This window comes from Saccostrea echinata, unplaced genomic scaffold, assembly GCF_033153115.1.
Source record: "Saccostrea echinata isolate AGI-Se365-2 ecotype Australia unplaced genomic scaffold, CSIRO_AGI_Sech_v1 ptg000005l, whole genome shotgun sequence".
Lineage (NCBI taxonomy): Eukaryota > Metazoa > Mollusca > Bivalvia > Ostreida > Ostreidae > Saccostrea > Saccostrea echinata.
The window spans coordinates 2,147,040-2,172,803 of record NW_026889754.1 but is presented as its reverse complement, the minus strand read 5'-3'; the positions used below and the strand labels follow the sequence as shown (position 1 = coordinate 2,172,803).

At 37.3% G+C, this 25,764-nt stretch overlaps 1 protein-coding gene and 1 long non-coding RNA gene across 2 annotated transcripts; one reads left to right on the top strand and one right to left on the bottom strand.

The window, feature by feature from the left end:
- Positions 1-1,903: 1,903 nt before the first annotated feature.
- Positions 1,904-5,453, bottom strand: LOC133179930 (histone-lysine N-methyltransferase 2D-like). Its single transcript, XM_061314605.1, has 9 exons — positions 5,301-5,453; positions 4,950-5,219; positions 4,498-4,596; positions 4,053-4,271; positions 3,727-3,945; positions 3,402-3,545; positions 2,957-3,175; positions 2,631-2,849; positions 1,904-2,449 (listed from the first exon to the last, which is right to left on the bottom strand). Exons 1-9 carry the CDS (start codon positions 5,451-5,453, stop codon positions 1,904-1,906), a joined length of 2,088 nt encoding a protein of 695 aa, XP_061170589.1.
- Positions 5,454-21,431: 15,978 nt separating this feature from the next.
- On the top strand, positions 21,432-22,753 carry LOC133179979 (uncharacterized). The gene is made up of 2 exons (XR_009720226.1): positions 21,432-21,630; positions 22,634-22,753. It is a non-coding gene; the product is annotated as an uncharacterized LOC133179979 (long non-coding RNA).
- The last annotated feature ends 3,011 nt before the right edge of the window (positions 22,754-25,764 follow it).

Here is a 25,764-nt window from a genome sequence, read left to right as displayed (position 1 = left end):
GGTACTTGGACCTAACCTATAAGGAGAAGGTTTGCTTATATGATATCTTTTTATCTATATCTATCTATCTATCCAACTTTCTATAACTAACTTACTAATGTCGCCTCGTCCTTTCTGAGCTGTGTTAAAGATATGGCCGTCTTCTGTTCTTCGGCCTTCCAGATGGACTTTATCGCCTTGTTTGCTGACGAGGGGTTAAGTGCTGAGGGGCTGCTTGTCTTGGAGGGGGAGGTTAGGAACACAGCAGACTTCTCCTCCTCTAGGTCACTGGTGAAGCCAGGAAGCCTTGGTCGGATCTTAGAGTGGTATCTCCCCATGTATCTCTATAGCTCCTCAGAGAATACCAGAGTTATAGGTGAAATATGACCAGTCATGTGTTGAGAAATCTGAAAAAATAATGTTAAAGATCCTGATCCTTCCTTCACATACATGACATACATGAGATATACTGAAACGCAAAAGTAAAGCAACATCCTTTTTTTTGCGGGGGGGGGGGGGGGGGAGTATATATATAGGTTATAACTTTGTACTTCAAATGTTAGGACATCTTCATCTCTGCCAAGTCACTAATTTAACGGTTGAATAATTTTCATTCCATTACCGGAAGTTGATTTTTAGCCCTCTTCACAGAAATCAAAAATTGCATGTTTAATAAAACATTTGACAATAATTTGGGTTTTCAAGGGTTTGTAGCTGTTAATCATAAGTATTGAACTAATATTCCGAGAGAAAAAATCCTTCTTTCTTTTCCCGATGTGATGCCAAATTAAATTGACTGATAGCGCGCATTTTCATTGCTCTTGCTGGAAATTACGGTGGAACTCTCAAATGTTAGCGACTGGGTAGGGAATGAAACAGGGTTAGTAAATTTTATACCTGGCGAGCCCATTCACTACAGAACTTTGTAATGAACTTATCTAACCGATGACATGAATATATGATTCTCCCTGGTATATTTCATCACTCCCGTCTGTAAAGTGCTATAATGTTGTGTGGGTTACGGGGAGAAGTAACGTGAAGAGAAGAAATAATGTTTGCTCCTTACTGGTATTAGTCACTCGGCAAACCTCGTGTCTGTTGATAATAACAGAGGTTGTTCTTAGTCTATAAACTCCATACTGACCGTGTATTGCTCCTCGTGTCTATTGATAATTATAAAGGTTGTTCTTAGTGTAAAAAAGAGCTCCATACTGTCCATGTTTTCAAGTTACCATGAACAAGTATTGCACTCACTTCACGTGTTAGACTTGAACTAATCGTAAACCTGGATGTCAGCTAAAAGGTTATCAAAGGAAGGTTAAAACGCTTTATTTAAAAATGATTATATAATCTAAGATGTATGCTGAATATGATTCCGTCCTGAACTTCTGGATTGAGTCCTTTATTAAACGATCTAACCTACTCTGTTGTTTCCTTGATAATGTACGATGATATCCTTCAAAATCACATTATGCAATTAATCACATTTAGAAATACTTTAAAACACATTAGAATTCTTTGATCCCTTCTGTTTGTTTATTCTTTTGACTGTTTCAATGTTTTCAAGAAGATATTAATTCCTAATACATGTATGTATGTTGTTTAAAACAATTTAAGATGTATCTGTATTATTTTTTATATTTAAAAATCAAATCAAAATTCTGTAGTGAATTTGTCTTTAACTGAGTATTAAATACTTTCTGGCATTCAATATTTGTACCATAAAACATGTAGAAGTAGGATGCATTTAACACTTTTATATCTTTGACAATTAATCGGTTGCTTACTTCATTTTCTTCCCTTCATTCTTCGTCTCAAAAGACGACAGTTCCGTCTCCTCCGTCTGTCCAGCCTCATCCTCAACAGGATCCTGAGCAGACTGAGGGGATTTTCGCTACAACTCCACGGTCTGCTCAAGTTCTGGTCAAAGAAGTGCTAGAACAGGCTGAGGGTACGGTAGTCTCACTTTCTCTAACTGTACAAACTCTGGCTGAAGATTAGCTATCACACACTGAGGGGATGTCACGGTCTGCTCAAGTTCTGGCCAAGGAAGAGCTAGGACAGGCTGTGGGTACGGTAGTCTCTCTTTCTCTAACTGTACAAACTCTGGCTGAAGATTAGCTATCACACACTGAGGGGATGTCACGGTCTGCTCAAGTTCTGGCCAAGGAAGAGCTAGGACAGGCTGTGGGTACGGTAGTCTCACTTTCTCTAACTGTACAAACTCTGGCTGAAGATTAGCTATCACACACTGAGGGGATGTCACGGTCTGCTCAAGTTCTGGCCAAGGAAGAGCTAGGACAGGCTGTGGGTACGGTAGTCTCACTTTCTCTAACTGTACAAACTCTGGCTGAAGATTAGCTATCACACACTGAGGGGATGTCACGGTCTGCTCAAGTTCTGGCCAAGGAAGAGCTAGGACAGGCTGTGGTGACGGCAGTCTCACTTTATCTGTCTGTACAAGCTCTGACTGAGGATCAGCTTTACAGACTAAGGAGATGGCACAGTCTGCTCAAGTTCTGGCCAAGGAAAAGCTAGAACAGGCTGAGGGGACGGTAGTCTCACTCCATCTGTCTGTACACGTTCTCCACGGTCTGCTCAAGTTCTGGCCAAGGAAGAGCTAGGACAGGCTGAGGGGACGGTAGTCTCACTTTCTCTAATTGTACAAATTCTGGCTGAAGATTAGCTATCACACACTGAGGGGATGTCACGGTCTGCTCAAGTTCTGGCCAAGGAAGAGCTAGGACAGGCTGAGGAGACGGTAGTCTCACTTTCTCTAAATGTACAAACTTTGGCTGAAGATTAGCTATCACACACTGAGGGGATGGCACGGTCTGCTCAAGTTCTGGCCAAGGAAAAGCTAGAACAGGCTGAGGGTACGGTAGTCTCACTTCATCTGTCTGTACACGTTCTCCACGGTCTGCTCAAGTTCTGGCCAAGGATGAGCTAGGACAGGCTGAGGGGACGGTAGTCTCACTTTCTCTAATTGTACAAATTCTGGCTGAAGATTTGCTATCACACACTGAGGGGATGTCACGGTCTGCTCAAGTTCTGGCCAAGGAAAAGCTAGGACAGGCTGAGGAGACGGTAGTCTCACTTTCTCTAAATGTACAAACTCTGGCTGAAGATTAGCTATCACACACTGAGGGGATGGCACGGTCTGCTCAAGTTCTGGCCAAGGAAAAGCTAGGACAGGCTGAGGGGACGGCAGTCTCACTTCATCTGTTTGTACAAGCTCTGACTGAGGATCAGCTTTACCGACTGAGGGGATGGCACAGTCTGCTCAAGTTCTGGCCAAGGAAGAGCTAGGACAGGCTGAGGGGACGGTAGTCTCACTTCATCTGTCTGTACACGTTATCCACGGTCTGCTCAAGTTCTGGTGAAAGAAGTGCTAGAACAGGCTGAGGGTACGGTAGTCTCACTTTCTCTAACTGTACAAACTCTGGCTGGAGAGTAGCTATCACACACTGAGGGGATGTCACGGTCTGCTCAAGTTCTGGCCAAGGAAGAGCTAGGACAGGCTGTGGTGACGGCAGTCTCACTTTATCTGTCTGTACAAGCTCTGACTGAGGATCAGCTTTACAGACTAAGGAGATGGCACAGTCTGCTCAAGTTCTGGCCAAGGAAAAGCTAGAACAGGCTGAGGGGACGGTAGTCTCACTCCATCTGTCTGTACACGTTCTCCACGGTCTGCTCAAGTTCTGGCCAAGGAAGAGCTAGGACAGGCTGAGGGGACGGTAGTCTCACTTTCTCTAATTGTACAAATTCTGGCTGAAGATTAGCTATCACACACTGAGGGGATGTCACGGTCTGCTCAAGTTCTGGCCAAGGAAGAGCTAGGACAGGCTGAGGAGACGGTAGTCTCACTTTCTCTAAATGTACAAACTTTGGCTGAAGATTAGCTATCACACACTGAGGGGATGGCACGGTCTGCTCAAGTTCTGGCCAAGGAAAAGCTAGAACAGGCTGAGGGTACGGTAGTCTCACTTCATCTGTCTGTACACGTTCTCCACGGTCTGCTCAAGTTCTGGCCAAGGATGAGCTAGGACAGGCTGAGGGGACGGTAGTCTCACTTTCTCTAATTGTACAAATTCTGGCTGAAGATTTGCTATCACACACTGAGGGGATGTCACGGTCTGCTCAAGTTCTGGCCAAGGAAAAGCTAGGACAGGCTGAGGAGACGGTAGTCTCACTTTCTCTAAATGTACAAACTCTGGCTGAAGATTAGCTATCACACACTGAGGGGATGGCACGGTCTGCTCAAGTTCTGGCCAAGGAAAAGCTAGGACAGGCTGAGGGGACGGCAGTCTCACTTCATCTGTTTGTACAAGCTCTGACTGAGGATCAGCTTTACCGACTGAGGGGATGGCACAGTCTGCTCAAGTTCTGGCCAAGGAAGAGCTAGGACAGGCTGAGGGGACGGTAGTCTCACTTCATCTGTCTGTACACGTTATCCACGGTCTGCTCAAGTTCTGGTGAAAGAAGTGCTAGAACAGGCTGAGGGTACGGTAGTCTCACTTTCTCTAACTGTACAAACTCTGGCTGGAGAGTAGCTATCACACACTGAGGGGATGTCACGGTCTGCTCAAGTTCTGGCCAAGGGAAAGCTAGGACAGGCTGAGGGTACGGTAGTCTCACTTTCTCTAACTGTACAAGTCGCCCGCATGGCGCAGTGGTTAGAGCGTCTCCTCTAGAGTGGTGAAGTAAGGAGATGATCCTTACGTCGCGGGTTCGAATCCCACTGTGGGACGTGGAGACCGGTCCTTCGGATGAGACCGTATAAACCGAGGTCCCCGTGTCGCAGTAGGTGCTGGCACGAAAAAGATCCCTCACTGCTCAATGGCCGAAAGTGCCGAGTATAGGACAAAATTTGCAGCTCTCCACCGGTAATGGTGGCGTCTCCATATGAGTGAAAAATTCTCGAGAGGGACGTTAAACAACATACAATCAATCAATCAATCTAACTGTACAAACTCTGGCTGAAGATTAGCTATCACACATTGAGGGGATGTCACGGTCTGCTCAAGTTCTGGCCAAGGAAGAGCTAGGACAGGCTGTGGGTACGGTAGTCTCACTTTCTCTAACTGTACAAACTCTGGCTGAAGATTAGCTATCACACACTGAGGGGATGGCACGGTCTGCTCAAGTTCTGGCCAAGGAAAAGCTAGGACAGGCTGAGGGGACGGCAGTCTCACTTCATCTGTCTGTACAAGCTCTGACTGAGGATCAGCTTTTGCAGACTGAGAAGAGGGCACAACCATCACTACATATTGATCAAGCTTTTACTAAGGAAGATCCTGATGGCCATACCCAGCTATCACTAAATTTTGTTCAAGCTTTTCCTTAGGAAGATCCTGCTCAGGCTGAGAAAGTGGCAGTGTCATATTCTCAGGTTGTTGAAGTGCATCTCCGGCTTTCACCGTCTGCTTCACCCTGGACGTCCGCACCGGGATGTCCAACAAGTAGGCCTCCATCTACTGGGAACGTCGCCTGATTCTCTGGATTCTTCCGAGCTCCATCTTAAAGAAAAAACAAGAGGCCGAAGGGCCTTAACGGTCACCTGAGTATAATACAACAATTTAGAAGTTAAATACACTGATAGTTGAAGCTTTGTTGCCCTAAAGCAAGAGAAGTAGGAAGATCAGGATCAACTAAATAATTAGTGCTTCTGTACTATTTATAAACCCATATTAAGACCTCTAGCATTGACCTCTCTTATGGTCTTTGAAGAACTTTTAATAAGATATTTTTGTCTCATTTTTATTTATCTATTACTTACAGGTCTACCTGTTTATTAAAACTAAGAAAGTACTTTTTTAATTATACGATAAACATTCTTGCATAATTATCTTATTCTATTAACCTTTCAAATACATTATTTACAGTGATTAATTATCAAAGGTGAATGGAAATGGGGAATAACTTCTCTCAGTAGAATACAAATTAATAGAGCCCTGCCCAGGACCAGAACGCTTAGACCAATGGTCCAGATGTTTAAAAATCTGGTAGAAATATGGTTACTCATATCATTTAAACTTTTACCCAGTTTGCTTCCAATATGCCAAGAAGCAGAGAAGAATTTCACAGGTACAATGCATTTTCACTACAGATTCAACAAAGCCTTACCTGAACACCAGAACCCAAGACCAAGGGTCAAGAAATTTACAAATTTGGAAGAGTTACCCTCATCATCATAACTATGGACTTCAAAGAATTAACATTTTTCCACTATATTATCAAAAGCCCCCCCCCCCCCCCCCCCGTTATGCCAGAACCCCTGACCCTAGGACCACAAAATTTAAAATTCTGTTCGAAGCTCCCATTTTCATCATAGCTAAGCAATTTATTTATCAGCTCAACACTAAGGAGCAGACAGGATTAATTAATGATAAACAGAATTAATGCTTTTTCACTATATAATCAATAGAGCCCCCCCCCTCCTCAAGAACCCCCCAAAACTGAGGCCATATATTTAAAAATTTTGGAAGAGGCATCCTTGTCTATCATAATCATGTACTTAGTTTGTTTATATAATCTCCAGTAGCAGAGAAGAAGATTTTCAAAGAATCAATGCATTTTCACTATATAATTTATAGAGCCCCGCCCTAACACCAGAACCCCTGACCCTGGGGCCATGAAATTCACAATTTTTGAAAAGGCATCCTTATGCATCATAACCATGCACTTAGTTTGTTTAAATATTCTCCAGTAGCAGAGAAGAAGATTTTCAAAGAATCAATGCATTTTCACTATATAATCAATAGAGCTCCGCCCTAACACCAGAACCCCTAACCCTGGGGCCAAGAAATTCACAATTTTTGAAAAGGCATCCTTATGCATCATAACCATGTACTTAGTTTGTTTAAATAATACCCAGGAGCAGAGAAGATTTTCAAAGAATTAAAGCATTTTCACTATATAATCAATAGAGCCCCGCCCTAACACTAGAACCCCTGTCCCAGGGGCAATGGCTTTCACAATTCTGGAAGAGGCCCACCTCCTCATCATAACTATGTACTTAGTTCATGCCCAGGAGCAGAGGAGAAGATTTTCAAAGAATTAATGCATTTTCACCATATGGTCGATAGAGCCCCGCCCTAACACTAGAACCCCTTGACCCTGGGGCCATGAAATTCACAATTTTGGAAGAGGTACTCTTGCTCATCATAACTATGTACTTAGTTACTTTATTCAATATCCAGAAGCAGAGAAGAAGATTTTCAAAGAATTAATGCACTTTCACTATATAATCTATAGAGCCCCGCCCTAACACCAGCACCCCTGACCCTGGGGCCATGAATTTCACAATCTTGGAAGAGGCACTCTTGCTCATCATAACTATGTACTTAGTTCCTTTATTTAATACCCAGGAGCAAAGAAGAAGATTTTCAAAGAAATAATGCATTTTCACTATATAATCAATAGAGCCCCGCCCTAACACCAGAACCCCTGACCCTGGGGCCATGAATTTCACAATTTTGGAAGAGGCACTCTTGCTCATCATAACTATGTACTTAGTAACTTTATTTAATACCCAGGAGCAGAGAAGAAGATTTTCAAAGAAATAATGCACTTTCACTATATGATCTATATAGCCCCACCCTAGCACCAGAACCCCTGACCCTGGGGCCATGAATTTCACAATTTTGGTGGAGGGCTCCATGCTTATTACAATGATGCCAACAGTTTGTCTGCTTGATGTCCAGGAGTAAAGAAGAAGATTTTTAAAGATTGCATTATTTTTGGTGGTTTTAGCCCCACCCCTCAGGCCCCAGGGGGGCAGGGACCATGAAATTCACAATTTTTGTTCCCCTTCACCCATAGATGCTATATACCAAATTTGGTTGAAATTGGTTGAGCGGTTCCAGAGAAGAAGCTAAAAATGTTCAAAAGTTTACGACCGACGTACGACGACGGACAAAAACGGATAGCAATAGGTCACCTGAGTTTACTCAGGTGACCTAAAAAACTATGGCCTTACGGTACTGAACTTATATAGTTGAATATTGGCTATAAAAATGCACTTGCAAGATTGTGCATCTGTACAGCTAACTTATGTCAATATTCAATAAAACTCAGTATAAGTTCAAAAACTCTATAATACACTGTATATACCATGATGTACATATGTAAAAGTGCTGTGGAAGTCCCAATTTTATTAGTACCAACTGATTCTTTGAGTCTTTTACCTCTGATCTCTCAGGTTGTTTTTGGTCCCATTAATTAGTTCAAAATAATTAGGTGTGACTGTACTTCTTAAGCCTAAAGGTAACTTTACATCATAAGATGTATACAGAATAATATCACTATGTTTTTAGCATTCTTGTTATAGCATTTAGTATTCAATTCAAACACCAACTTACCTTTTCCAATCTCCAAGGCAAGTTTTTCACACCATAATCGTATCTTATTTCTTCCCCAGGCTTGATATAACGTGTTGCAAACAATGCCTAATAAAGTCTACGATCAAGATACAGTTGGATCATTTCGGCATCGTTTTCATGATCACTTCTGGCGGCATCATTCACATACCGCCCAATTCTTTTCGAAAATGTTGCATCAATACTGTAATAAAAGCAAAAATACTGAAAAAAATCAATGTATATAATTATCATTTTATATTTTTAAATAACAAGCATTCTGAGAGTATTGCATAAGCAATACATGTCCCCTACAGGGTTCCCTTTTTCCTTCAGGATGTCATTTTATAATACATGTATGCAGAAGTTATGACCAAGGTAAAACTGCTTAATTTAGAGGTTATGAATGTCTTTTGCCTAATAGAATAATCCATATAAAGACGAAAATTGAACTCATTTTTTCAACATCTTTTTCTCGCTTCATATTTACCATGTTGACCATCAGAATATAGCGCAGCACGAACCCGATCCTAAGCCATTATGATAAATTAAAAATGCTATAACTCTTGTCAAAAATCAATGAAGCAAAACGAAATTCAAACTTGATATGTAACTCATTAAGATACACTCACATACCAAAATTGTGGAAAACCAAGTATGACAGACAGACAGGGACACATAGACAGATGGACAGATGCAGAGGAAACCTATAGTGTATTACTATTTCACCGGTAGGGGACTAAATATATACATCTTTTTTATCCTATACGCATTCTGAATGATTTACTTAAGTAAACAGTATAGCACTATCCAAGAGACCAATGGGTGAGTCATTCAATTTTTAATTGAATTACATGCTCATTTAGGAAAGAACTGCAAATGATAGCATTGTTCTCCTGTCTACCTCCTAGTCAATTTTAAAAAGTGAACATTGAAATGACTTGTAATATTTATATTGATATTTAAATGGTTTTTCATAAAACACTCCTTTTCTTGAAAAACAAGAGATAACTATAATTTTGGTAAAACTTGTGTTTTTAACAATAGACATCAACAGAAAATATTTTTAAAATACCTGAGAGAGAAAGAGACCCATTTGTCGAAAGTGATTTTTGTCGCTTTTAATGCTAGACAAATAAATTTTAAAAATTAACTGTGTTAATATTCATATTTGATATTAACATCCGAGTACAACTAGTGCATACTATGTATGACACTGTTAAATGTTTTCATGTAAAGAATGCATAAAATGATATTTGTATTACTCCGTGTAAGAATAAATAAATATACATTGAATGATAATATACATTTTTTGATTTATTCAATTTAATAAACATTCATTAAAAATATGGAAAAATATCGTTTTATATATATGAAAAAAAACAACTACGAGTAAAGGTCAACACTACATGGAAATGAATGAAAACAAGAAATCTGTGAGCCAATGCTCACTAGGAATACCCTCGCTCTAGGGCTCGACATTAATGCTTGTCCGGTACCATTGAAAAAAAAAATTAAGGACAAGTGATTATTGCTGGACGCTTGTCCAGTCTCCAAAATAATAATAACAGATCTGTTTACTCTTACGATTTCGCCGTATTTTGTACGGATTTTCAGTCCAAAATACGTCTTACGTTTTGCTATAACGAAAATACGGAAATCCGTTCATATGGATTTTAGCAATTAGTTTTCGTTATCTGTCTCAGTTTGACGCTTTTTAATCGCTAAAGAAGAGAAAATTTTCAAACATTAAGTTGCCAAAACGCGGTGGTTTAAAAAATGACAGAAATCACTCAAAAGAGAGCAGTGTATGACGTTTTGCTTTGTTATTAAACCATGATTTGGTAATCAGAAATGTAGTTGTTTCTAGTAATGTATGTACAGTCGATGAAAAGTGAAATCTTATGGGCAAATGCCAAATCTCACTGACAAATCTAATGAAAAATACTGAGAGACAACAATTTGGGTAAACAGGTCTGTAATAATATAAACAAGAGGGCCATGGGCCACATCGCTCACCTGAGCACTATAGCTTGGAAAAAAGCAGAAATCATGCAGTTTATTATTGAAAAGTTTAAACCCTAAAGTGGTCCCAACCAATCCTTAAAGGGGAGAGGACATGATTTGAACAAACTTGAATCTACACTAGGGATGCTTGCATATTTCTTTGACTATGTATATTTCTATGTAAAATTTTGATCGACCATTGTGCCCTGCCCTACCCATGGGGGTCAGGATTTGCACAAAGCTGAATCTACACTACCTGAAGATGCTTCCATATAAATATGATCATTCATGCCTTTGCTATTCTTGACATGAAGATTTTAAAAGAATTTCGCTATATATTTCTATGTAAAACTTTGATCGGCCATTGTGGCCCCGTCCGACCCCCGGGGGTCATGATTTGAACAAACTGGAATCTAAACTACCTAAGGATGATTCCATTTTAGTTTCATCTTTCCTGGAACAGTGATTCTTGAGAAGAAGATTTTAAAAGAATTTTCCTATATATTTCTATGTAAAACTTTGATCGGCCATTGTAGCCCCGCCCTACCCCTGGGGGTCATTATTTGAACAAACTTGAATCAAGGCTACCTGTTATTGCTTCCATATAAGTTTCATCTTTCCTGGCACAGTGGTTCTTAAGGAGAGGATTTTCTATATATTTCATTGTAAAATTTTGATCAGCCATTGTGCCCCGCCCGATCCCCAGGGGTCATGATTTGAACAAACTTGAATCTACACTACCTGAAGATGCTTTCCTATAAGTTTCATCTTTTTTCTAAGTAAATTTTGATCAGCCATTGTGGCCCCGCCCGACCCCTGGGGGTCATGATTTGAACAAACTTGAATCTACACTACCTGAGGATGCTTCCCAATAAGTTTCATCTTTCCTGGCTCAGTGGTTCTTGAGAAGAAGTTTTTTAAAGAAATTTCCTATATATTTCTATGTAAAATTTTGATCAGCCATTGTGGCCCCGCATGACCCCTGGGGGGTCATGATTTGAACAAACTTAAATCTACACTACCTGAAGATGTTTCCTTATAAGTTTCATCTTTCCTGGCACAGTGGTTCTTTAGAAGAAGATTTTTAAAGAAATTTCCTATATATTTCTATGTAAAATTTTGATCAGCCATTGTGGCCCCGCATGACCCCTGGGAGTCATGATTTGAACAAACTTGAATCTACACTACCTGAGGATGTTTCCTTATAAGTTTCAACTTTCCTGGCACAGGGGTTCTTGAGAAGAAGATTTTCAAAACATACCACCATATTTTCACTATTTCTGAATTATCTCCCCTTGAATAAGTGCATTGCCCTTCATTTGAACAAACTGGAATCCCCTTCACCCAAGGATACTTTGTGCCAAGTTTGGTTGAAATTGGCCCTGTGGTTCTTGAGAAGAAGAAGAAAATGTGAAAAATTTACAACGACAACGACAGACAACCAGCAAATTTTGATAAAAGCTCACTTGAGCCTTCGGTTCAGGTGAGCTACAAACAACTAGTAAAAAGTTTATCGAACAAGAGGCCCATGGGCCACATCGCTCACCTGAGCACTATGGCTAGGAAAAAGTAGAAATTGGTTTATTATTGAAAAGTTTAAATCCAAAAGTAGTCCCATGACCAATCATGGCTTTGCTATTCTTAAGAAGATGATTTTTAAAGAATTTTCCTATATATGTCTATGTAAAACTTTGGTCGGCCATTGTGGCCCTGCCCTACCCCCAGGGGTCATGATTTGAACAAACTTGAATCTACACTACCTGAGAATGCTTCCATATAAATATGATCAATTATGGCTTTGTTATTCTTGAGAAGAAGATTTTTAAAGAATTTTCCTATATATGTCTATGTAAAACTTTGGTCGGCCATTGTGGTCCCACCCTACCCCCGGGGGTCATGATTTGAACAAACTTGAATCTAAACTACCTGAGGATGTTTCCATATAAATATGATCAATTCTGGCTTTGCTATTCTTGAGAAGAAGATTTTTAAAGAATTTTCCTATATATTTCTATGTAAAACTTTGGTGTGCCATTGTGGCCCTGCCCTACCCCCGGGGGTCATGATTTGAACAAACTTGAATCTACACTACCTGAGGATGCTTCCATATAAATATGATCAATTTCTGGCTTTCCTATTCTTGAGAAGAAGATTTTTAAAGAATTTTCCTATATATTTCTATGTAAAACTTTGGTCGGCCATTGTGGCCCCGCCCTACCCCCTGGGGTCATGATTTGAACAAACTTGAATCTACACTACCTGAGGATGCTTCCATATAAATATGATCAATTCTGGCTTTGTTATTCTTGAGAAGGTTTTTAAAGAGTTTTCCTATATATGTCTATGTAAAACTTTGGTCGGCCATTGTGGCCCCGCCCTACCCCCAGGGGTCATGATTTGAACAAATTTGAATCTACACTATCTGAGGATGCTTCCATATAAATATGATCAATTCTGGCTTTGTTATTCTTGAGAAGAAGATTTTTAAAGAAATTTCCTATATATGTCTATGTTAAACTTTGGTGGGCCATTGTGGCCCCGCCCTACCCCCGGGGGTCATGATTTGAACAAACTTGAATCTACACTACCTGAAAATGCTTCCATATAAATATGATCAATTATGGCTTTGCTATTCTTGAGAAGAAGATTTTTAAAGAATTTTCCTATATATTTCTATGTAAAACTTTGGTCGGCCATTGTGACCCCGCCCTACCCCCGGGGGTCATGATATGAACAAACTTGAATCTACACTACCTGAGGATGTTTCCCTGTAAGTTTCATCATTCCTGGCACAGTGGTTCTTGAGAAGAAGATTTTTAAAACATACCACCAAATTTTCATTACTTCCCAATTATCTCCCTTTGAATGAGGGTGTGGCCCTTCATTTGAACAAACTTGAATTCCCTTTACCCAAGGATGCTTTGTGGCAAGTTTGGTTGAAATTGGCCCAGCGGTTCCTGAGAATAAGTCGAAAATGTGAAAAGTTTACAGACAGACAGACGTACAGACAGACAGACGGATGCCGGACAAAATGTGATCAGAAAAGCTCACTTGAGCCTTCGGCTCAGGTGAGCTAATAAAAACGGAAGCAGCAAGTACACCCGAATTTCGATCCTGATATCAATCGCTATGTAAGTTCAGACTTGATCGGGATCGATGTTCACTAATTGCAGTCATACTGCATGCCAAGTGGTTCTTGAGAAGAAGATTTTCAAAGATTTTTTCTATATATTTCTATGTAAAAATTTGATTCCCCATCGTCAGGCCTTGCCCTATCTCCGGGGGTCATGATTTGAACAACTTAGAATCTACACTACCCCAGGATGTCTCCGCTTACGTTTCAGCTTTTCTCGTCCAGTGGTTCTTGAGAAGAAGATTTTCAAAGATTTTTCCTATATATTTCTATTTCTATATAAAACTTGGATTCCCCATTGTGGCCCCGTCCTACCCCGGGGATCATGATTTGAACAATTAGAATCTACATTACCTCAGGATGCTTCCACCTAAGTTTCAGCTTTTCTGGCCCAGTGGTTCTTGAGAAGATTTTTTAATGACAAAACCCTATTTTTGTCTTTTCTTGATTATCACCTTTTGTGATGGGACTTGGCCCATCATTTTAACAATTTAAATTTCTCTTTACCCAAGGATGCTTTGTACAAAGTTTGGTCAAAATTGGCCCCCTGGTTCCTGAGAAGAAGTCGAAAATGTGAAAAGTTTACAGATGGACAGACAGCTAGACAGATGGACGGACGACGGACAAAATGTGATCAGAAAAGCTCAATTGAGCCTTCGGCTCAGGTGAGCTAAAAACATTTTTTGTTGCACAACCCTGTTTGCTATATAAATGAATTTTGTGTAGGGCATGTACAAAGAACGAGTGCACTTATGGGCCCTGGTAAAATGTGAAAAAATAAAGAATCAAATAAAGCAAAAATTTTCATCTCAAATTATCAGTTGATATCTAAGCCATACGATTCAATAAATTTTACCACTGAAAATCATGATTATACAAAAAGCCAAGCCATACAATGTGATAATTGTCAGCCGACATTTGTGATTTTCTATAGTAAATCGAGAAGGGTCATTCATTTCTAAGCTTTTGTTTAAAGCAAAACTGGTTTAGTACGAACACGGATATAGCGAATTCATGGATATAGCAAAGTTATTTTAGATCCCCAGCTATATATGCCCTGTTCACACGGAGAGTTTAATTCGAATTAAACGTAAAGTTAATGCGAATTAGCTTCGCTTAGCGTTCACACGGAGAATTTAATGCGAATTAGTTTAATTCGAATTAGTTTACTGCACATTAAATTACTTCGCATTAGCTCCGTGTGAACGCTAATCGAAGCTAATTCGAATTTAATTTTGACGCATGCGTAATGCCAGTATTAAGTCACAGGACACATGTTGGTGGTTAGATATAGGTATTTGTGCTATATTTGGTTTAAAAATTGAGGGAAAGTATGTTAATTACTAAAATCAATGAATACCTGTAGCCACTACATGATGTATCAAAGGATGGCTCTGCACAGATGACGTGATTTACAAATGACGTCATAATAGATTTACTGACGCCTGACTGTAGAAGAAAAATTTTAATTCGCATTAGTTTACTTCGCATTAGCTGTCGTGTGAACGCAATTTAATTCGCATTAATTTGATTCGCATTAGTTTACTTCGCATTAATTTACTGCGAATTAAACTCGTCGCATGAACAGGGCAATAAATTAAACAAATTCCTTACACGGATATAACGAATTATGGATATAGCGAAGTAATTTTATCGGTCCCTGTGACTTCGTTATAACCGGGTTTTACTGTACTAAGAGCCTAACGTTGTGCAAACTTGTGCGAATGACAAAAGGCGCCTTATATATTTATACAACTTGTGTGAAAGTAGGAAGTTTGCACAAGATTAGGCTGGTACCTAAAATATTAAACATAGGTAATCAGAGATTACAGAGCTCACCTCAACGAATGTTGTCTTTAAGTAAGGCAAAGTCACACAATTAACCAACAAAAAGTGTACATCCAAAAATGCAAAATTTATGCAATTTTGATTTGATACTTTGGAATAGGCCTATATAAAAACTTCAAACTAGTACTTCAACATGAAAACCTAATTAAAATCCAGCTTCTAAAGCAACTTTGAGAGTTTTCATCCCTTGATGCATCATTTGTGCAAGTTTGGTTTATATAAGCCTGATAGTTTCTTGGTAATAGATCTGCACCCATAACTTTAACCAGGTCCATTATCTGGAAAATGTATGTCGAATTCAGCATCTGAACATTAGTGTGCATCCCAAGATGTATCATCCATGCAAGTTTGCTCAAAATATAGCTCAAAGTTATTTGGAAACGAAACCTGTATAAAAAATAACCTTTTCACTAATCCAGAAAATGTATAGGTCAGATTCAGCATCTGAAGCCAGCCTGGTAGAATGCACCCTTAGAATTATAATCCATGCAAAGTTCCGGTTGAGTAAAGAGATTAAAGTTTTTGGTGCAGGATTCTTCAGCATCTGAAGCAAGTCGGTAGTATGCATCCTAAGACGTACCATCCATGCATATTTAGTCATTATAGGATTCATAGTATCTTTGAAATGAAAACTGCACCAAAAACTTTAACCTGTTCACTCAACCGGAAAATGTAGCTCAGATTCAGCATCCGAATCAAGTCGGGTAGTATTCATCCTAAGATGTACCATCCATACAAGTTTGGTCATTATAGGGCTCATAGTTCTTTGAAATGAAACCTGCATCAAAAACTTTAACCTGTTCACTCAACCGGAAAATGTAAGTCAGATTCAACCTCCGAAGCAAGCCTTGTAGTACACGTGCATCCTTAGATGTATCATCCATGCAAGTCTGATCATTATAGAGCTCATAGTATCTTTGAAATGAAACCTGTACCAAAAACTTCAACCTATTCACAAAACCGAAAAATGTAGGTCAGGTTCAGCATCTGAAGCAAGTCTGGTAGAATGCACCCTTAGATGTATCATCCATGCAAGTTTGGTTACTATAGTGCTCATAGTTACTTGGAAATGAGACCTGCACTGAAAACATTAACCTGTTCACAAAACCGGAAAATGTAGGTCAGATTCAGCATCCGAAGCAAGCCTGATAGTGTGCATCCTTAGATGTATCATCCATGCAAGTTTGGTCAACATAGGGCTTATAGTTACTCAGAAATGAGACCTACACCAAAATCTGCTCCGAAAAAGTTAACCTGCTCCAAAAACATTAACCTGGTCATTCATTTGCTGAAATTGCAGCATCTGAAACTTTGACTGGTACTATGAAACACACTAGAAACATCTTCCATGCATGTCTCATCAATATAGGGCAGAGAAGTACTTAAAAAGAAAACTGCTCAAAAAAACTCAGGACGTCGACGGTATTACATAAGCTCCCCCAACTTCGTTGAGGTGAGCTAAAATGTTGGAATGTTAATGCACAGTGGAAAATGACTGATGAAAACGGATAGCAACAGGACACCTGAGTTCACTCAGGTCACAGTCAGGTGTCTTAAATTAAAGAAAAAACATACCAAAATCTTTTTCTTTTGGAAGAAAAGAAATATATGTAGCTCCCCATTGATGGTGGGTATTTTATTTCCCTGTTTTCACCTTCTTCATTGGATATTAGTTTACCATCATACATCCAGGTTGAATTCTCTCTTTTTATACTCTTTCAATGCAAACACTCCCTTTCCTATTATTAAAAAAAAATAATTTAACACATCTTAATAAAACAAAACTTTTAAGTTATAGAGGCCTTGACAGTCACATGCACTTAATTCATAAAACTACTTTTGGGCCACTTTGACCTGGTCAGAACTCACAGTGCAGTTTAAGAGTATTAATATCTTTGCCGCATCAAAGCTCCAGAGTGTATTTTCAAATCAACGCTAATTTTGATTTTCAATGATATGATTTCAGAGTATTTTGTTTATATATGACTTTTAGAAGAGAAAAAACAAGAAATCTGTGAGCCAATGCTCACTAGTAATACCCCCGCTCTGATGTGATTATACAATATCAAGCTAATAAACGTTACGGGTATATGCATGGAAAATTGGATTTTGATATCAGATTCATATAAAAATAAATCCCACCATACTGCATACCTCAACAAAGTATGTAATAAAACTTCAAGCATCTGTTATGATACAGTTGCTGGGAAAACTGCAACGAAAATGAAACGGACGGATACACTGACAAACAGGAATTTGACATCGGATCTGAACAAAAAATAATCCCACCAATATAGCATGCCTCATTAAAGAGTGTGCTAAAATGTCAAGCATCTGTGATTAGTAAATGAGAAAACTGTGACAAAAATTTGTTATGTATGAAACATGTATGAAATAGACAGACACACAAACAAACTGGAAGTTGACATCAGATTTAAACAAGAATAAATCCCACCATTACGTACAGACCCTGAGACGTGCTACTACCCCCAAAAAGCGTGTAACTTTCGTGCGCTTTCCGTTTCGTGTAAACCGTGTAGCGTTTCATGTAAACCGTGCAGCGTTTCATACAAACCATGTAGCGTTTTGTGTAAACCGTGCAGTGTTTCGTGTAAGCTCCAAAGCGTTTCGTGCAAACCGTGCAGCGAGCGTGTGAGAAACGTGTGACATTCGTTTAAGATCCGTGTGAGAAACGTGCGACTTTCGCGCAAGAATCGTGTAAGAAACGTGTAAGATTCACTCAGAAGTCGATTTCATTTTTATTAATATGGCTATCGATTGACCAGGATGTCAAATTGTGTTAGTATTTTATTATTTGAATTAGCTATTCTTCTGGGTTTTTTTTAGGAGTTAAAAAATGGGAACAACTAAATGAAATTACACGGTAATGTATAATACATTTGTTTGCGTTTTTTTCCTTATAAAGAAAATGTGTTCAAATTAATTAATTACATTGATATATATGTACAAGAATTTTAAGTGCAATGAGTAAAATATACTATCAATGCGATCATGGTATTTAAATATTTTTCTCAAAGAAAGAAATATGTACTAGTTTTCATTCATATGGACATATATTTATTTTAAGCAGAAATATATCCTCTTTTGTCTTTACATTTAAAGTATTTGATAGAAAGTTCTGAAACGATGTGTCATTGAATACCTTTTAATAAATACATTTTCTTCAATATTATCAAATAAATGGAATAGAATTTTAATTCACTTGCACCGTCGAGCACAGCTTTAGATATTCCCCGGGAGAGTGTGTGTGAGAGTAGGGGGGGGGGGGGGTCAAAAGAAAATTATAGCACAGTCTTTCAGTTTCGGTTTTTGTTGTTAAGTTTAAAGTTAGTTTAAATAAATGCTGGATTTTTATTTTTCTATTCTCTTTTAAATCTTTTGTTAGTTGTGTGCGCCGACACACCCCTTACAAAATATATCGGAATCTTCTTTCCGCCCTTTCCTTTCAGCTGTGATCAAGGTCATTTACAAAAGAGATCACAGGCTCCGAGTGCATGGAACTGAACTACAACCTGTTTTACGACATGTACATGTTGCGATCACGGCTTAATGAAAATTTTTTTATTCGAAATGAAATAAATACTTTGATTTATATTTGATGGGTACAATTTATATCTGTGGATTTTATCTTTTATTTGCAAATATGAATTTCTAGCCGTAAATAATAAAATACTAGTACATACATGTAGAACTGATTTGCTAGCCTTTTCATGAAAATATTAAAAGTTTAGAAGTTAATCATGAATCATTGTATATTATTTGCTTTATAAATCATTTTTTATTTTATCCAGGATATTTCAGTTTTCTTGTAATATATCTAAATGTGTAACTTTAGATCTACATTGTATGTACAATGTATACATGTATTCAAATGCTGCGATTATTAATGTACTTGTATACGAGTACATACTCAAATACATATGTGTAGTCAGGTTCTGAAATGAAGGATTTTACGTTTACTTAGTTGATTAGATACATGTAAAGAGAGAATAAAAATGTATAAAGATTTCCTGTCTAACCCCCCCCCCCCCCTCCGCCATTTCCCTCCTATGGATAATGCTTACATTAGATAATTTTTTTATTGAAATGTTAGTTGAATGATTCTCAGTAAAGAACATTCAATGACTTAAAAATATGGTCCCTCAAGAGCATGGAAATTTGTATCCTCTATTGCACAAGCACTTGTTTCTGTAATAAATTCTACCTATACATGTAGGATATTAAATGAAATGATAACTCGACAAAATTTGTTTATGATCTTTTACTGAAATGTACTTTATATACATTTCTCAATTAAAAAAAGTATCCCACATTAATCGTTTGTCGGATAAATAATATAGACAAATTTTATTTAATTATTAAATCAAAAACAAGAAAAATAATATGCCTATTCATGGAAATCAAACGCAATTTAATCAATGTTATCTAAAATCAATCAATAAATGAGTTGTAGTTATATGAAGTAAGAAATTAAACTTTTATTTCATTTATTAAAGGTACTTGGACACAGATTTGAAGTTATTATTTTCTCTATAATATTACGACTTATATATTTTAATAGAATTTCACACAAAAATTAATTAAAAATCTTATTTCATATAAAAGATGTTAAAATTTCAAATTTTTGGCGGGTTTGATTGACACATCCTTGCACTTTCACAAATTAATTTTATTCTTAATCCTTATGAAAAGTGGCAATCTCGTTTTGTATAAATGAAAAATATTAAGGTCAGACGATACGTTCCTCAAATATCTGTTTTGTATATCTTCGTATTGCATGAAAAATATTCAAAATCTTAAATACTTTCTTATTTCTAAACTGGTTTCTAATTGTCTTTAAAAAATTGAAACACTAAAAAATGTGATATTGGCAAATTAAGTTTTTCCAAAAGGATTTTATAGGAAACAACATCCTCCGGTATCTTGCACAAATGCCTGGTAAGCTAAGGTACCTCAGTTTTTTGCGAGTAAACATATTAAAGTAGCATTACTTCAATGACAAAATCTTAGAAAAAATATATATTATTGAGGAACGTATCGTCTGTCCTTAATACTATAATCCAGAAAATTCAGAGTAGACATGTTAGAAAGCAAAACAAACACACAATATATTGTCTGTCCGTGCAGTTGTGGTAAGCAGACTGTGACGATTGAACGCACCCGTTGTATTGTAAACATAAACAATAACAGAACTCGTGCCCTGTTTGCAAAAACTGTGTACATAACACGAGTGTGCTCGATTTGCTAAACTCTGTACGCAACTCTTAGTTCGGAATGACGATACTTGTGAAGGAGTTTTGCTTTCTAACATTTCTACTCTGAATAAAATTATTTTTCTGGATAAAAGTTTTAATATTTCTCATCAATACACAACAAAATTGCCACTTTTCCTTAGGATTAAGAATAAGGTTAAAATTGTGAAAGTGCAAGGATGTGTCAATCAAACCCGCCAAAAAATTTGAAGTTTTAATAACTTTTTATGAAATAAGATTTTTAATTAATTTTTGTGTGAAATGCTATTAAAATATATAAGTCGTAATATTATAGAGAAAATATTGACTTCAAATCTGTGTCCAAGTACTTTTAACCTTTACTTGTAAAAATACTTAAATGCAAGAAACATATTTTAATGAATGACAAATAATGATAATACATTTTAATCGCGAATAAAATGTATTATACGTACATGTACACGATGATATCGGCATTTTATCTCTATACAACTGGATAAATAAATACAAAATTATTGACAATTATTTATTAAGTAATTAAAACTGTCAGACTATTGAATAGTTCTATTGGTTTATATATTATCGGTGTATACTGAATTTTAATTTAAACAGCTGTTTAACTAGATGTGAAAGATAGAGATGTAATTTTAAATATTTTAATAATAAAACCGTAATAATATCCGAGAGATTCCGAGTAGAAAATCAAAATTGAGGCCAAAACGTGTGAGAATCGTGTACAAAGCGTTTCGTGCAGCCTTTCGTGTAAAACGTGCAGCCTTTCGTGCAAAGCATTTCGTGTAAACCGTGTAGCGTTTCGTGCAAACCGTGTAGTGTTTCGTGTAAATAACCAAAATCAATCCCATCACATGGCATGCCTTAGAGAAGCTTGTGTTAACATTTCAAGCATCTACAATAAGTAGTTGCTGACAAAACTGTGACAAGAATTTGTTATGTGTGAAACATGTATGAAAAGGACAGATGCACAGAGGAACAGGAAGTTGACATCCGATTTGAACAGAAATTAATCCCACCATATGGCATGCCTACGCGGGTATGTTAAGGCTACACCCAGAGATATCCTACTTGCCTTTTCAATGTGACGTCATAGTAAGCTGTATGACGTGATCTTTAGAAATAATGATTTCTTAATATCTATATTTAAAGTTTGATTTCAGATCTAAGAAATAAATGGAATCATTCAAAAACATAATATAAACTAAATCTTGTCGTTCGTGAGTGGTATAAATAGCTAAGTATTTATCACGGGGGTTAAATACCAAACCCATGACGTCATAACTATTGATCAAATATTTGCCGAGTGAAAATGAAATGTGACGAGAAATCATGTAAACAAATATATGAAATGGGAGTTTTAAAGCATATTCATTGAATGTTATGTGTGATTCATAAGGAATTAAAGATTAAGAATCAGGTACGCTGATATATTCTTATCATGTTTTCTTATAATGAACAGACGCAGTGCTTTGAAATCCCGATCAGCCTTTCCTCTGTCGCTCTATAACAACAAAGATGCAAAAGTTCAACACTACGCCGCATACCGTGAAACATAATTTTTGTTTGTATCGAAAGCTTGTATTCTAAAGTACTTGGAAAGTGCTGCTAGAATCGTGTGGTTAACATAAATTGATGCCAATTCCTTGATCGTATGTGTAAAATGTAAAAATTTTGGTAAGGTTTCATGCAAAACTTTGGAATAATTTTTCTGTGTTTGGAGAGTAGGATTCTAGCAGCACTTTTCATGGTCCAGTAATGTTTTTACATAATTATTTTCACAAAAAGAAATGAATTATCCCCGGGGTAGTGTTGAACTTTTCACTTTTTCATTAAGGTAATTTTTCTATTTATAGACGTCACGTGATGACGTCGTAGTGGAGTGCTTCTTTTAGCCTCAGACTCAATGACGTCTATACAATGGATAATAATAGTAAATGTTTTATCTATGGCTTTTCCGATTTATTAATGTTACATTTAGCGAAAAAAGACTAAATTCGCCGAAATATGATCTGTGTACTGCCTTAACGTACCCGCGTAAGAGAATGTTCTAAAATTTCAAGAATCTGCAATGAGTAGTTGCTGAGAAAACTGCGACGAAAATTTGTTATGTATGAAACGGACAGACGCACAGATAAACAGGAAGTTGAAATTGGATTTGAGCGAAAATAAATCCCACCATATGGCATGCCTCAGAGAAGATTGCGTCAAAATGTCAAACATCTGCAATGAGTAGTTACTGAGAAAACTTCGACGAAAATTTGTTACGGTTGGACAGACGGAAAGACATACGGATAGACACACAAGTGTAAAACAGTAGTATAATAATTACAAAGGAAAGTTTCTGCATTTATTTAAATAATTTTGAAAATACCAACAAGACTTTTGACTAAAATGGAGAAACATCCTGATTCAGATGGAAGAAAATACAGAGAAAAAATGACAAAATGAAGTACTGATATGAAAGCATTAAATGACTAGGAATATGGGATATTCCTAGGTAATGGGGACAACTATTTCCATTTTAGGAGAAAAAAAATCAAAGATTTAGATTAAAATGAGAAAAATCAATAACTTAGTTAACCTTAATTTATATCATTATGATTAGCTAAATCGTACTTATATTACTCAACACATCAAACGCAGTACTTTCGTTGTGTAATGCTTATCTAATTGCTAATGCTTAAGGTATTAGGGGTGTAATAGCCATGACCTTGCATATGACTAAATTAAGCATAGTTATGATGAACAACACTTTCGGCAATATTTCCCTTAGTTTCATGCAATTTTGTCCACACTTATTTCTTATGTGCTCAGTTATGTAACTGTACCCTCTCGCCAGTGGTGCACACTTAATGGACAAAGGGTAGAGATGTATTTTTTCTAGTCAGCAAGAGAACAGTTTAATGTTTCATGTATTCAACTGTAACAATAAGCCCTAGGATTGTAGACATTCAATTTTTTTAGTTCAAATTCATCAGATATGATATATAAATACTTCTAATCGAGAGAACTTGCCTACTTTCAGTGACAATTTTAGCAATTATTGTTATAAACCCCAAATGATCTTGGGTCAAGTTCATGACACACCATTAGGTCATGGGCAATCTTTGTGTGAAATGAGAACCTACCAAGTTTATCCATAAGAAAGATATGGACCTGACATGAATTAAGAAATTTTTCTTCCAGTGACCTTGAACTTTGCCAAATGACCTTGAGTCAAGTTTAAGACACACCCTTAGGTCATGGGCAATCTTTGTGTGAAATGAGAACCTACAAAGTTTATCCATAAGAAAGATATGGACTGGACATGAATTATGAAATTTTTCTTCCAGTGACCTTGAACTTCCCCAATGTCCTGGGGTCAAGTTCATGACACACCCTTAGGTCATGGGCAAGATTTGTGTGGAGTAGTAGATTCTAATGTTCCTCTGTAAGAAAGATATGGACCGGGCACGTTTGCACAGACAGCTAGACAGACGGTCGGACAGACAGCTAGACGGACAAGCTGATTCCTATATACCCCCCCCCCCCCCCAAAAAAAAACTTCGTTTGCGGGGGGGTACAAAAAGACTTTTTTTTCCAAAAAATTGCATTAATTTTAGTGGTTTTTGCACCACCCCTCAGGCCCCAAGGGGTGGGGGGATTGGGGACAGGGACCATGAAATAAACAAGTTTTGTTCTCCTTCACCTATACATGTTTTTTGCCACATTTGGTTGAAATTGGTTGAGCAGTTGCAGAGAAGAAGCTGAAAATATTCAAATGTTAAAACACGACAAATGATGCATGTCAAATGAAAACAGATAGCAATAAGTCATCTGAGTTTACCACTAAATGAATGAATTTGATGTCTTTCAGTACTTTATATATATTAGAACTTTGACCATTGCCTGGATGTTTAAATCATATACCGGGTATATAATAACTTTAAAAATTCTACGTGCACTTGCCAATTATGTCATTTACAGGTCTAACTTCACATCCTGCTTTATCCTTCTGCAGTTTGATGTGCTTCACAGCATTTTCATGACCCTCCAGTGCAAATGCTGCGTGCATGAAGACAAAAAATTATTCATCAATTATTTTAAGAAATTTTATCAGAATAAGATGTAAAATTTGATTCATATATATTTCAAAAAGAGTTTTCGTTTTTAGCTAGCAATCAGGATACTCAGATTTTCAAAAAAAAAAACCTTCTTATTAAACTTTGATATCCTACTTCAGCCCTGGGGCTTTGATTTCATTCCTATGTTGATATGATATATCCTGGTGAGCTTGAGATAAGATACCACAGAGTGACAGTCTGACACAACCAAGTTATATGATAAACGTGATGACTTTAACTTTGTATTAGTCAACGCCCCTTACTTATGCAGCAATATACCTTCATCACCTGCATACGGAGTTTATATAGCTCAGTTGATTCAATACGCAAGAGTATGCAAATGAACAATTTCTAAAACGAGGTACATTATTGACAAACAAGTTGAGGAAACAACAATATCAGCAGTCAGGGCTCGACATTAACTTAACCTACTTGTTCATTCGGACAAGTGACCAAGACATTTACTTGTCCGAACTTTAACCTCAATTGTCTGAAAACAATTTCAATAAAGATCTTATAGTTTCAATTTGAAAATTAAAATAAAGTCCTGTGCACATGACATATGCTTGATTGATTCGTAATGTTAATGATAAATACAACACATTTACGCAACGAAATTTAATCAGGCTTTCTGTCCTGACAATAACATTAATGTCCACAAGTGACCCTGTCGACATGAAACAGAATACACAGACCACACTTCGGTTCGTATCTTATGCAATTAGTGAACTTCGAGCCCGATCGAATATGAACTCAATATTAATATAGCGATACAAATCGGGATCAAAGTCTGGGTTTTGTGTACAGCTTCCATCTTGAAACTACCAATGAGCTGTCAACAGTCGTTCTTTTTATTAATTATAGACTCCTTTACATTAAAATGCACTTGTCCAATCGGACAAGTGCCCTGCAATATTCACTTGTCCGTACTTTCTTTTCTCTGGTACCAGACAAGCGGACATGTGTTAATGTCGAGCATTGGCAGTCTCATTTAAAGTCATCATTTCGTAAGTTCTATGATCGATACAATGACCTTGTCAACAAATACAATTTGTCATTGAGTCAAA

Excerpts from the sequence above, each read along its gene's own strand:
- LOC133179930 (XM_061314605.1), bottom strand. The coding sequence starts at position 5,453 with ATGGAGGCCTACTTGTTGGACATCCCGGTGCGGACGTCCAGGGTGAAG. Across the intron at positions 4,272-4,497 it reads AGTTTGTACAGTTAGAGAAA|CCTGTCCTAGCTTTTCCTTG; the intron begins GTGAGACTACCG and ends CCGTCCCCTCAG. Across the intron at positions 3,176-3,401 it reads AGTTTGTACAGTTAGAGAAA|CCTGTCCTAGCTTTTCCTTG; the intron begins GTGAGACTACCG and ends CCGTCCCCTCAG.